The sequence below is a fragment of the Carettochelys insculpta genome, chromosome 17 (genome assembly GCF_033958435.1).
Source record: "Carettochelys insculpta isolate YL-2023 chromosome 17, ASM3395843v1, whole genome shotgun sequence".
NCBI classification, from domain to species: Eukaryota; Metazoa; Chordata; order Testudines; family Carettochelyidae; genus Carettochelys; species Carettochelys insculpta.
This window is the reverse complement of record NC_134153.1, coordinates 3,353,417-3,365,559: the sequence shown is the minus strand read 5'-3', so window position 1 is coordinate 3,365,559 and position 12,143 is coordinate 3,353,417. Positions and strand designations below refer to the sequence as shown.

General features: G+C 59.9%; 1 protein-coding gene across 2 annotated transcripts; it reads left to right on the top strand.

Moving 5' to 3' along the window:
* Positions 1 to 1,461: 1,461 nt before the first annotated feature.
* REM1 (RRAD and GEM like GTPase 1) lies at positions 1,462 to 11,593 on the top strand. 2 transcript variants are annotated; one of them, XM_075012036.1, is made up of 5 exons: positions 1,462 to 1,585; positions 2,349 to 2,902; positions 3,731 to 3,813; positions 9,179 to 9,389; positions 10,288 to 11,593. In XM_075012036.1, exons 2-5 carry the CDS (start codon positions 2,563 to 2,565, stop codon positions 10,563 to 10,565), a joined length of 912 nt encoding a protein of 303 aa, XP_074868137.1. In that variant the 5' UTR covers positions 1,462 to 1,585; positions 2,349 to 2,562; the 3' UTR covers positions 10,566 to 11,593. The 2 variants fall into 2 exon arrangements, with proteins under 2 accessions (XP_074868137.1, XP_074868136.1); XM_075012035.1 differs by lacking the exon at positions 1,462 to 1,585 and adding an exon at positions 1,681 to 1,967.
* The last annotated feature ends 550 nt before the right edge of the window (positions 11,594 to 12,143 follow it).

The following is a 12,143-nucleotide window of genomic DNA, read 5'->3' as shown; positions in this document are numbered from 1 at the left end:
ATTTGCCAGAATAACAGCACTTTCCACTTCAGCGGTGTGCCTCCCGCAGGGCTCTCCAAGTGCTCCACAGACACAACTAAACGTAACTGCACAGCCTCGCTGGCACAGAGCCTGGCTAGCTGGCTGGGTACTCCCAGCCCCAGCCTTGGAGGGTGAGAGCCTGCCTCGCACCCCATAATATTTCACGTGCCCCTCTAAGACGCTTGTTCCTGGAGGTGTGTGAGCGAGTCGCTCTTTACAAGGTAGGAGAGTACTACGGACACGGTCCTCAAAAGTGCTTCGTGATTGGTGGAGGAAAAGTGCTATAAAAGTGCAAAGTCTTATTTCACTGACTCACACGCCCTTACTTGGTGAAAGAGCTGCAGCTGCTGTACTTCTTCAGCCTGCCACTAGGGGGAGAAAGGCAGCAGCTCCACAGACATAAATGCAGATCTGTCAGATTTGGGTGGGGGGAGATAAACGACTGATAGAAAACTCACCGAGCTGGAGTTGTGGGCGGGGGCTCCCTGCTGCTGAGCAGGCAAGGGGGAGCACTGGGAAGCAGCCCTGCTCTTTGAAGGCAAGTCCCCTGGAACTTCCCTTAACCACGCTAGGGGGCTGGCATCCCCCTCTCACCCATGAAAGGAGGGAAGTGAATCTCTCAAAGCATCTCAGGCAGAAGAAGACTCCTGCCAGGCTGTTGCTGCTCTGCTTTTCTCACACCTGCACAGAGTTCCTCTGTCTGGAATCCCAACGCCCATCCGCTGGGAATGGCAGCGCAGCCTGACCCAGAGAGAGAGTAGGAACTGGCTCCCCAGCCCCTAGTGCAGCGGAAGCAGGGCCTTTACACACAGATTTGTCCATGGGGGCCTGATCCAGCCCAGCCGAAGTGACAGCGCCCTTGGCTTGGGCCCCACCGTGGCGGGGGATCAGACAGGCATGATGCTGCATGTTGGCAGGGCACTGAGCATGGGAATTGACTAAGGCCTGGAAATGAAAGGTGCTTAGAGCCCGAGCGCCCAAGGTGGCAGGAGGGCTTTGCAGGCATTCAAGCAGCCATTTGTGTGGTCACACAGCAGGTCACAGTCTGGGCCCTGCAGCCCCAGGGAGCAGAGTGCAAGGCTTGGCACATGCTTTGCTGGGGAAGCAGCTGTGCAGGGAGCTCCGTCCTCTGGCCACCTCATTTGCTTGCTCTCTTTGCTCCCAGTGGGATGCTGCTGCTGTGACAATGGCCTGGGGCACCAGGTCCTAGGGGGCTGTGATCCTAGAGCATAGGCGGCGGGTGGGGGGCTCTAGAATGAGGCCAGCTGATTTTAGGGCAGGTCCCCGGGCTGCCCTGGTGCTGAGATCCCATTGGGCTCCGCAGGGTGTTTTCAGTCTTCACCCCCCCGCGTCCGATCGGCCCTAGGCCGAGCTGATCCCGAGCTGCGACCCCCAGCACGCCGGGGGGGTCCCGTTTCGCTGCTGTATCCTGTGGCAGCAGAGGGTCCAGTCCAGGCGAGGGGGTGGGTCCCGCACTAGACGGCCGGAGGGGGCTCCACCTCTCCGCCTTTAAAGCCGGGCGCTCGGCGGCCGAGCCGGCAGCGGGTTCCCCGGGAGCGCAGAGGTGAGCTGGGCCGCGCGCAACAAACTTTCCGCGGCGGCGGCGGCGGCGGCGGTGGGAGGGTGCGGGGGGCGCGATCCCGGGCGTCCGCGCTGTCCCAGCCGCCCCCGGCCGGAGGCTCCGTGCTGGTCCCGCTGCCTGGCGCCGCCTGCTGGGGCTGGGCCGGGCCCTTCCCCCGGCAGAGCCGGCGCCGCCCCGTCCGCCGCTAGCGGGCTCTGCGCGGGGAGCCGCCCGGGACCGGGCACAGGGAGCCCCCTAATGTGCGGCGCGTCCCCCGGGAAGCCTCGGCCCCGGGGGCCGGAGGTGCCAGCGGGCCACGTGCGGCTGCTGTGCGGTCTCCTGCTGGCCCCACCGCAGCTGCAACCCGACCTGCCCGCGCACAATGGTGCCTGCCCGGCCTCCTGAATTTTTAACCGCCTTGGGGTTGGCTCCGCTGTCCCCATGGCATCCAGGTCTTGGGTTTCTGGTGCCAGCCGGAGTCTCCTTTATTCCTGGAACTGTCCCCACTAACACCCTGCCCAGGCTGCTGGGACCCTTCCTGTCCCTGCCCCTGCCCCTGCCCCAGCGGGTGGAAAGCGGGGGGGAGGAAGCAGAGCTTTCTCATTCAGCGCCCCCTGGAGCCGGACTCGCCCCCAGGATCCAACGGGCTGCGAAGAGTCTTTGGCCCCAGTCTCGTTTTTCCAGTTTAAAAGCTGCTGGCGAAGGCAGTGCAGGGCGACGGGCCGGGCCGTAGGAGACAGGGATGAGTTACGCGTGTTTCTCCTAGGCCTGCCTCCCGTGGAGAGACAACAGGAGTGGAACAGCAAACACCGGGCTGGAACCAGGGTGAACGGAGCCAAGCTCGGAGGGCACCAGGGCTGGCGTGCGGCCGGAGAATCCCAGCCAGAGCAGGACGAGGAGAGGCAGCCAGGACCTCCAGCTCCCCAGTGGCGCCACTGCGTCCACAAGCTCTCAGCTCGGCCTGGCCTGGTTCGCCAGCAATGACTCTAAACACACAGCAAGGGGGCAAGAGCCCCGTACAGAGACGGGCCAGCACCCCGGCCCCCCTCTCCCACCGGTCCCGCCCAGGGACGTGTGGGCCAAGACCAAACCCGCTTGAGTCCAGTCACCCTCAGCTTGGCAACTCCTCGTCCTTTGAGCCTGGCGACAAAGCTCCTGTCGTGCCGTGCAGCAGCTGCTCGTCGGACTCGGCCGACTCCGACGGCTCCTGGGAATCCTCCTACCGGGTTGTGCTGCTGGGTGATCCCGGTGTGGGCAAGACCAGCCTGGTAAACCTCTTTGCTGGGATCCAAGAGCGGGACCTGCCAGACCAGCCTGGAGGTAGGGCTCCCGGCCTGGGGGGATACCGCGTGGGTTCCAGACCGGCTGCCCCAGGCCTTTGTGGCGCTGTGGAATGCAACGCTCCCAAGGGCCCCATGGTGCGGCGGTGGGGGTTGGGTCACAGCGTGAAGAAGGCATGCGTAAGCCCACACAAAGGGGCAGGGCACAGAGGCCCCGCTGCCAGCTTGGGAGCAGAGAGACGGCAGAGCCGCTGCTGAGTGGCGAGGAACGGCGCCCAGGGCCTGGGCAGGGGAAGTTAGCAGGACACGGGGGTGCGCACAAGTCACCTGAGCACCACTGCTGGCTCCGTTCTGCTGTACGTACTGTAACACACCCTTGAAACATGGCGGTCCCTACCAGTGGATTTCCATGGGTTTGAGATGGACACCTCGGGGGACGTGGTCCTGACATGCGCAGGATTCAGCCGCCTGGGTCCAGTGAACGCAGTTGTCCAGCTGCTTGCTGGAGTCTCAGTGTCTTTAGCCTCCCCACAAGGTTGGAGCAGGTGGGCCCTGAACCTGGGAAGTGCCATAAGATATCCCATACCTTCCCCCTCCTTCCAAGTGCCTGAGGCGGGAGAGCAGCCAGGCTCCCACCAGGGCATCGCCCCTCTGGGCCTCACCACTTCCTCATGTCCCTCCATGACGGTGGCTGGTTTATAGCTTTAGTTTCTCCCCTGAGTGGTCATTGTTTCTGCCTGGCTCTGTGTTTAACCTGCCAGCCAGTGCAGCCTCTGCTCCTGTGGAGCTCAGCAGCGCTGGGCCTGGGCGAGTGGCACCACTGGGCATGCGGCGTCTGGCTGACCTGGGTGTGTCTGGCTTGTTTCAGAGGACGTGTACGAACGCACCCTGTCGGTGGATGGGGAGGAGACCACGCTGCTGGTGATGGACACCTGGGAACCAGAGAAGCAGGTAGGGGAGCATGCGTGGAACATGGCAGTCGTGGGATGGGAGGGCCACCTTTTCAGTGAAGTGGGTTCTGTAGCTAGCCCAGAGCTATTTAAGCCAGGTCTGTTGCCCTGGTGAAGGCCACAGTAGATCTGTACGGCCAACTCTTTCCAGGCCCACCTGCTCGTGGACACTCTCCTGCTGGCCACTACATCCACCAGGCCCCTCTTCAGCTCCCTGGGGAGCTGTGCTGTGCTCGCTGCTCTTGCCACGCAGCCCAGGGGCTCAGAAACATCCACAGGCAGCTGGAGATGGGAGGCTGCAGCTGAGTTAAGCTCAGCAACTGGGAAGGGGGCGAGGATGATGTCAGCAGTGCAGAGCTGACTGGCCCTTCGTGTGCCCAAGGGAGGGTCCTAATACCCCAGGAACGGGAAAGAATCCCCACCCTCCACCCACCCTCTTGGGTTCCCTCCGACATTTCCCAGCTGAGGGTGGAACAAATGTTGTGTGCAGCAAGGCACGTGTGGATGAGCACCACCAATGGAAACACACGCTGCTGGCTCTGGGTGACTGTGGCCGCTCTAATCAGCTGGACAGCACCTGAATCGCTCCTGGGTGGCCTCCCGATCATGGAGCATACAGGGATCCCTGGCACCGGGGTTGACTGCTGTGGGAGGGAGCAGGGGCTTCTCTTTGCAAACTGTGGGAGTGACTCTGAACAGACACAGCTCCCTGCCCCCACAGCTCCCCACAGAGCAGCTGCTGTAAACTAGGCACATGGGACCTGATTCTCCCTCCAGCGTAGCCGCTGATGTGCCTGCAGAGGGAGTGCAGGCTGCTGCCAGGTCAGGTGGCTGTGCTGGTGTAAGCATGGACGTGAGGTGCCAGGCAGTGAACGCAGGGCCTGCGACATCACCCAGGAAGGTGTAGAGAAGGATGGAGACGTGCCAGGTCCCCCAGAGCTGTGTGTGCTGGTGGTGCTGGGATACGTTTGTCTCCTGGCCACACAAAAGTTAGGAAGTGTGCAGAAGGCAGGCAAACTTTGGGCAAGGAAATGCTGCTATTCAAGGGGCTCTGCTTGCAGGCAGCAGTCGCAGTCCTTGACAACATCTCTCCCCTTCTGCCCCTGCTTGTGGGTGACTGGAGATGAACAGGAGCAAGATTCCCCTCTTCCAGCCCCACCCTGGTCTTTTCTCAACACCCACATGGGCAACTCCCGCTGGCGACAACAGGGTTCTGATGTCACTGGCCTCTCCACCTGCACTCATCCCCTGCATTGCCTGCTGCCCCTGCCCCTCCTGGCCCAGGCCTCCCATGGTGCCTGGGAAGGGATGGACTTGCTGGGCTAGTGGCCGTGCCACGCACCTGGCATGGTACATGCAAGGAACAACTCCGCTGTTCTGCAGCGTCAGTTCCGCCTGGAGCTCTGCATGGAGACACCCCTTAACAAGCTGCCCTTCTCAGCCAGGAGGGGGCCGAGGGGCACAGCAGGGGCCTGGGGAACATCCATAGAGCAAGTCACCTGGTGGGGATGAGCGTGCGAGTCGGCAGCACCCACCGAGCCCTGAATGAGTTTTAGAAGCGGAGATGAGGGGAGAGACCCAGGCCAAGATGAGGGGCAGGGATTCTGGTGGGACCCCATAGCCTGGCCCATCTGGGCCTGCTGGCAGTGACCACGGCTAGGCGTTTCTTAGCCATGAGAAGGGTTGCCTACGTTGGGGGGTTGCTGGGGGTCCCACTCAGCTCTCGGCAGGGGTCTGGCACATGCAGCTTGTCCAAATGCAGTGACAGGACCACCAGCTGGAAGAGCTGTCACGCTGGCTCAGAAACACCGGTGTCTTCTACATCGCCTGTAAAGCAGCAATTGACTGTAAATTGGCATCAGTGGGTCTAAAGCCCCTAAGGCAGCTGGTCCTGGCAGCGTTTGGGACCTGCTCCCAGCCGGGATCTCTGCTGTTTGAGGTTTGCGCCCGACGTCACAGCTCTGGAACCAGCAGGCTGGTTTGACGCTGAATTTAGGAGCACGCTGCGCACAAAATGCGTGTTGATTAGCGTGCAGCCTGTGCATCCAGCCAGGGTAATTGTGCGTGCATTTGGCACCTGCAGTGGTGCATCTAAATTGTCCTTAAATCTGCCACATTCTAAAGCCTTTAATTTATTTCCATTATCCCTGAATTGCATTTTTCTACCTGCTGCTGTTTCATCACATGAGAAGATACCGATTATTAAATTAATTTGTTGAGGAACACAGAGAATGTCAGCATTTTAGCTGTGGTGGGTTCTAAGGCCTTGAACCCACTTCCCCGTGAAATCTGCCCACCCCATCCTTCCCACTAAAAGATCCCACTTGAAAAGCTTGTGTTTTCTCCCCGGGGGCTCTGGCCTGTAACATTATCTCGCTCTTACAGTAAATTCGTTTGTATTTGGCAGTCTATCATGGGGCACTCTGAAATAACTGGCCTTTAAACCATAAGTAAATTGGAGATACATTTTCCTCAAGTACAGGGTAGTGAAAGTAACCCCAAATAACTACAGCAAGGACAGGATCGGTTTACAGCACACAATACTACTGTTGTGGGTAAACAAAGTACTCTGCATGCATTTTTGTTTGTTTCTTAATATCTAATCCTGTTAGGCATTGCTAGGTGTAACTTACTGTTATCCGGAATATTTGACTATCTGGCAACCTCCCGTTTCCAGGGCTGCAGGATACAAAAGATTTTACTGTACATGATATTTCTCATCAGTAGATCTCGAAACACATCGCAATAGCTAATGTGTTCAGCCTCACCACGAAGGATGTTAAAATGGTTAACTGGGTAATCGTTCTAACTCGCCCTTCCGCAGCAGTGGGATCCTGCGGCCTGGTCCGCCAGTCTCACTGCAGCTGGGGCTGCTCTGGGGCAGCTGGCTGCCGCCACAGTTCATTGGAGAGGGCTGGTTTCCTGGTGAGCAGAGCAGAAGCCTCATGCTTACTGAGCTAATCATTTAGCGTCCCTACTCACAACCTTCTGGGAGGGGCTGCTAACCCTGTGTGCAGGTGGGACCAGAGAGTAGGGGTGGGGGTGAGCCCAGGGGCTGCCTCGGCGTTTGCAGTCCCTGTGCTGACCCAGATGGGTAGCTGATTGGCAAGGAGTGGAGCCCTGGGGCTGTCCTTTGTGGCTGACGCAGATTGAGCAGGAGACGGTATCAAATGCCCCCCAAAGCCAGAAGCTTTTAATCTGCGTGTTATTGACGGAGCCACATGTCTGCTGGGTGGCCAGAGGCCACAGCAGCCCGAGCTGATGAGGATGGCTGGCAGAAGTGGGCACCACCCACCATCGGAGCTGCTTCCCCCTTGTGCCCTGTCCACAGCCTAGCGAGTTGCACCCCTCTGGGGACCAGGCTGGCCAAATGCTCAGGCTGGCCCTAGCTGGTAGGGAGCAGTCTGGTGGGAGAACCAGTCCTTAGCCTCCTCTTGAAGTCAACCTGGAGCGCAGCCACTGTCCAGTGAGCTGTATCGGAGAGGGAGCCGTCTTAGTCTGTATCTTCGAGAACAATGAGAAGTCCTGTGGCACCTTATAGACTTAACAGATCTTTTGGAGCATAAGCTTTCGTGGGCAAAGACCCACTTCACCAGATGCATGAGTGGTGGGGGGGAGTTTCAGAGGAGGATTTAGGGAGGGAGGCCCAGAGCTGACAAGGTCTGTTCAGTCAGGGTGGAAATGGCCCAGTGTCAGTAGAATACATCAAGAGAGGAGAAAACAGGTCAGATCAGTCGGGGGATGTGGCCCATTGTCAGATTCTAATATGGAGGTGTGAACACCCAGGGCAGAGAAGCTGCTTTTGTAAGGGGCCAGCCACTCCCCGTCTCTGTTTAATCCTTGGTTGATGGAGTCAAATTTGCAACTGAACTGCAGCTCAGAGATTTCTCTCTCCGTTTGATTTTTGAAATTTCTTTGTGGTAGGACTGCTGCTTTCAGATCTGTTACTGAGTGTCCAGGGAGAGTGAAGTGTTCTCCTGCGGGCTTTTGTATGTTTATACGCCCTGACTGAATAGACCTTGTCAGCTCTGGCCCTCCCTTTCACTGGGACCCCCCTCTTTAAATACTCCTCTGAGACCCCCCCACTCATGCATCTGACGAAGCGGGTCTTGCCCACGTGAGCTTATGCTCCAAAATATCTGTTAGTCTACAAGGTGCCACCAGACTTCTCGCTGTTCACCGAGCTGTTACTCTGCCTCTGCCCTGCCCAGCCCACCAGCCCGTCTTCTCTGCTTCACTCTTGGCCCCAGCCGCCAGAGGAGCTGGTGCAGAGGAAGTGCTTGGCAGCAGGGCATTGGGAGCGAGTGATGGGGTGCATCCTTCATTGCCCCAGGGGACTGCAGACTTCTGAGACTTGGGTCTCACAGGCCAACCCCTGTCTCATCACTGTGTCCGTGCGAACTGCCAGCAAAGGTGAGTGGCAGCATTTTGCACACCCCTTGCACGGGGGGAGCCGCCTAGGCACGGCAGAAGTTGGCTCTGGAGTTTGGGTCGAACACGAGCCCATAGCTGGGAGGCCGGAGGCTCAGGTCCAGCGTTTCTTTAGGGCTTCGGTTCCCTAGGAATGAACTGGCGTTGCTCCCCTGGTAGCTGTGCCATAGCACACCCACAGCACAGGGAGCAGCCCGCTCGCTCACCGCTCCTGGAACGAGAGCTGAGCCCCCTTGTGGGACATACACCGCCCCCTCCCCCTCGCACGTCCCACCAATGGGGGCTCCAGCAGGCCCCCGGCACAGACTCCCAGCCCCCCTCGCGTGTTGGGTTGTCTCTGACTTTGGCTCCTGGAGTCACAGCCGGGGCGTCTGCGCTGCACCGCGCTCCGTAGCGTGGCAGCTGCTCGGGGAGCCAGGCCTGCTGCAGCAGCACCCACACTAGCAGAACTAACGCTGGCAGCGTGGCCCCAGCAGCAGTGGCCTAAATGCGGGCCAGCGCTCCCAGACAGGCAGGGCTGGAGGGCACTGGGAGAAGGCATAGCGCAGGGCTTTCAGGCTCACGTGTGGCCCACGCTGAAGCCTGTGCAGTGGCATCTACATGGCCCCTTTCGGCAGTGCTAGCCCAGGTCCGCCCGCCCACACTGTGACCCCAGCTCAGCCTGCAGCACAGCCCTGCCCAGCCTGAACCTGTGGCATTCTCAGCAGAGGCAGACGAGTGGGGTTTGCTAAGGAGGCCGCTCACCGGGGGGCTGAGACGGGGTGAGTTGCTTGACGCTCCTCCCCGCTCCTCAGCACCCACATGGCCCCAGGGAAGCCCAGGGGTCTGAGTACGGGCAGCGTGCCCCGGTCCTGCTGGCCCCCGCCCTGCTGAGTCTGGTCCACCCTCGCAGAGCCATGGGGCTGATGGGAGTAACGCCGCCTTTCCCTGTCCAGCTCCAGGAGGAGGAGACCTGGGTCCGCAATTACTGCCTGCAGGTGGGGAACGCCTACGTCATCGTCTACTCCGTCACCGACAGGGGCAGTTTCGAGAGCGCCTCTGAGCTGCGAATCCAGCTGCGCCGGATCCGGCAAGCAGAGAACATCCCCATCATCCTGGTGGGAAACAAGACGGACCTGGTGCGGTGCCGAGAGGTCTCGGTGGAAGGTGAGTGAGCAGGGCCTGCCATCCCCACCTGGCGGGAGAATGTTCCCAGCCAGCTGCTCAGGGCCTGGGAGCTGGGGAGATCCTAGAATCCTTGAATCCTAGGGCTGGAAGGGACCTCAGGAGGTCATTGAGTCCAGCCCCCTGCCTAAATCATGGTCAACCCCAAGTAAGTCATCCCAGCCAGGACCTTGTCAAGCCGGGACTTAAAAACCTCCAGGGATGGAGATTCCACCACCTCTCCAGGCAACACATTCCAGTGCTTCACCACTTTCTTGGTGAAATAGTTTTTCCTAATATCCAACCTACACCTCCCCCTCTGTAACTTCAGACCATTGCTCCTTGTTCTGCTGCCTGTCACTACAGAGAACAGTTTCTCTCCATCCTCTTTAGACCCCCCTTCAGGAAGTTGAAGGCTGCTATCAAATTGCCCCTCTGTCTTCTCTTCTGCAAACTAAATAAGCCCAAATCCCTCAGCCTCTCCTTGTAGGCTGTAGGCTTCAGCCCCCTCATCATTTTTGGTATCGGTGGGCTTCTCGTCTGGCTTCTTCTGCTCACATCTCGCTGAGATGACAAGCGAGAGATTGCCATGGTACCACGCCCTGCCGAGCAGCCATCCAGGAAAGCTGCTTTCTGTCCATCTGTCTAACCTCCTGCCAGCCATCTTTCCAGTCAGCTCTCTTTTAGCAGCCCGTCCCGTCACCTCCATCTCTGCGCTCCCCTGTGCTCTGCCACCAAGCCAGCCTGTTCCTCAGTGTCTCTCCCCGCAGCCGCTGGCTGCTGCCCTGAGCGTGTGCCTCCCCTGGCATGACCCCCTGTAGCACCGCCCGGCTCTGCCTGAGAGCCCTCTTTGTCCTGGTGGTCGAGACTCAGGCAGGGCTGGGTCCCTCTCTCTACGCAGAGGGCCGGTCCTGCGCCATGGTCTTCGACTGCAAGTTCATCGAGACGTCTGCTGCCCTCCAGCACAACGTGACGGAGCTCTTCGAGGGGGTGGTGCGCCAGATCCGCCTGCGCCGGGACAGCAAGGAGGCCAACGAGAGGCGCATGTCCATCTACAAACGCAAGGAGAGCCTCACCAAGAAGGCCCGGCGCTTCCTGGACCGGCTGGTCGCTAGGAACAACAAGAAGGTGGCTCTGAAAGTTCGCTCCAAATCATGCCACGACCTGTCTGTGCTGTGAGACCTGCCGCTGAACTCGCTGTTGGCTTCTCTTGCACAAGGGGACGTGGCCTCTTGTCCCTCCTACGAGGCCCTCGACCATGTACGCAGGGGGTTATGAACTCTCTCCTCTGCTCAGGGAAGAGACCAGACTCCTCTGGAGCAATAAGCCAGGAGATGGAGTTAACCTCCTCCCCCGAGCTGCACAACCAACGTGACACCAGCAACTAGAAAACCCCCGTAGGGAAGAACCCTTGCATGGACTGAACAGCCTACTCCCAACAGCACCTGCTCCAGCCCTGCCGCTCACCTGGAGCCCTGCAGGAGGAGGCGGGCAGGGAGCAGCTAGGACAGGTCTCCAGGTGCCAGGAAGTGGTCTTGGGTTTGCCCGTGGAGAGGAGAGTAGGAAGAGGATGCCCCAGAGGGAGGAGTGGGGATTCGGAGGGAGAAGCTGGAGTAAGCGCTGGGGCCTAGAGATTCTGCACCTCTGGCTGCACCCACGCCAAGGAAGGGCCTATGCAGGACACTTGGATCGTAGGGCAGGGTGGCCACCGGCTCCTGCTGGAGTTCACAAAGCCAACGCCCAAGTCGGAAGCTGCCTCTGAACGCTGCTGGGAGCCAGGAGCATCGTCGGCACTTGCTGACGAGCAGGCAGGCGCTCCAGGAACCCCGTAGACAGGAGGGCCCCAAGCTGGGTGCAGTGGCATGTTGGTCAGGGTGGGAGAGGGAGGCTTCTCGCTGCCACCTCTGGGCGCATTAACCTCAGTGGGGACAGGAGAAGAGAGCAGCAGAGAACCATCTTGCTTGAGCAGGAGCCTGGGAGGCCAGCCCCCGCCTGTCCCCTGGCCTGGCTGTGCAGGGCGGAGAATCTTGGTGAGATAGTGGGCATGACGGAGGGGGGAGCCAGGGACTGGGCGGTGGGCAGGGTGAGGCTTTTGTAGCACGTCTTTCTTTTGTACAATATTTTTATGACTGGGGTTTTTCTGTTGTCGTCTCTCTGCGGAGGGGGGCCCCTGGCCTAAACGAGCACAATAAACCAGATCTGGAAAGACGCCCGTGAGCAGTGACCGCGGAGCCCTCCCTGCAGCCTCGCTCCCCATGCAAGCGGCTTTTCTGCTGGCTTCCCTGTCGCCTGACCGCCCAGAGGCGGGGAGCTGGGTCCACGACTCCGTTGCACCCGCTTCTGAATCGGAGCAGGGCAAAGCCCAGAGCAGAGCCCTGAGTCTGACGCTGCGGGTCTGGGCGTCAGAGCCAGCATCTCAAACGCACAGTTCTTGGGGGCAAACCGGCTGGGTTCGTGGGGAGCTCCTGATGTCGCTTGATCTTCAGTAGAGGCCCTGAAATGGCAGCTCAGCAGCACACGGAGCAGGGGAGGGAGGTGCAGGTTGCGGAATCTGGTTCACACGCAGGGTTTGCAGGGGGCTAGGGAATCCCATGGACTATCCTTGAGGAGTCTGGGCAGGAGGCTCCACCCGGCCAACGTCCCTGGGTGCTGCTTACAAGGCGCCAAGTGAACTGAACCTGGCTGGAGAGCCCCCTGGCACAGCAGGAATCTGGGCAGTGGTCAGCCCAGCTGCCCTGCTCCCAGGGTGTGGGTGGG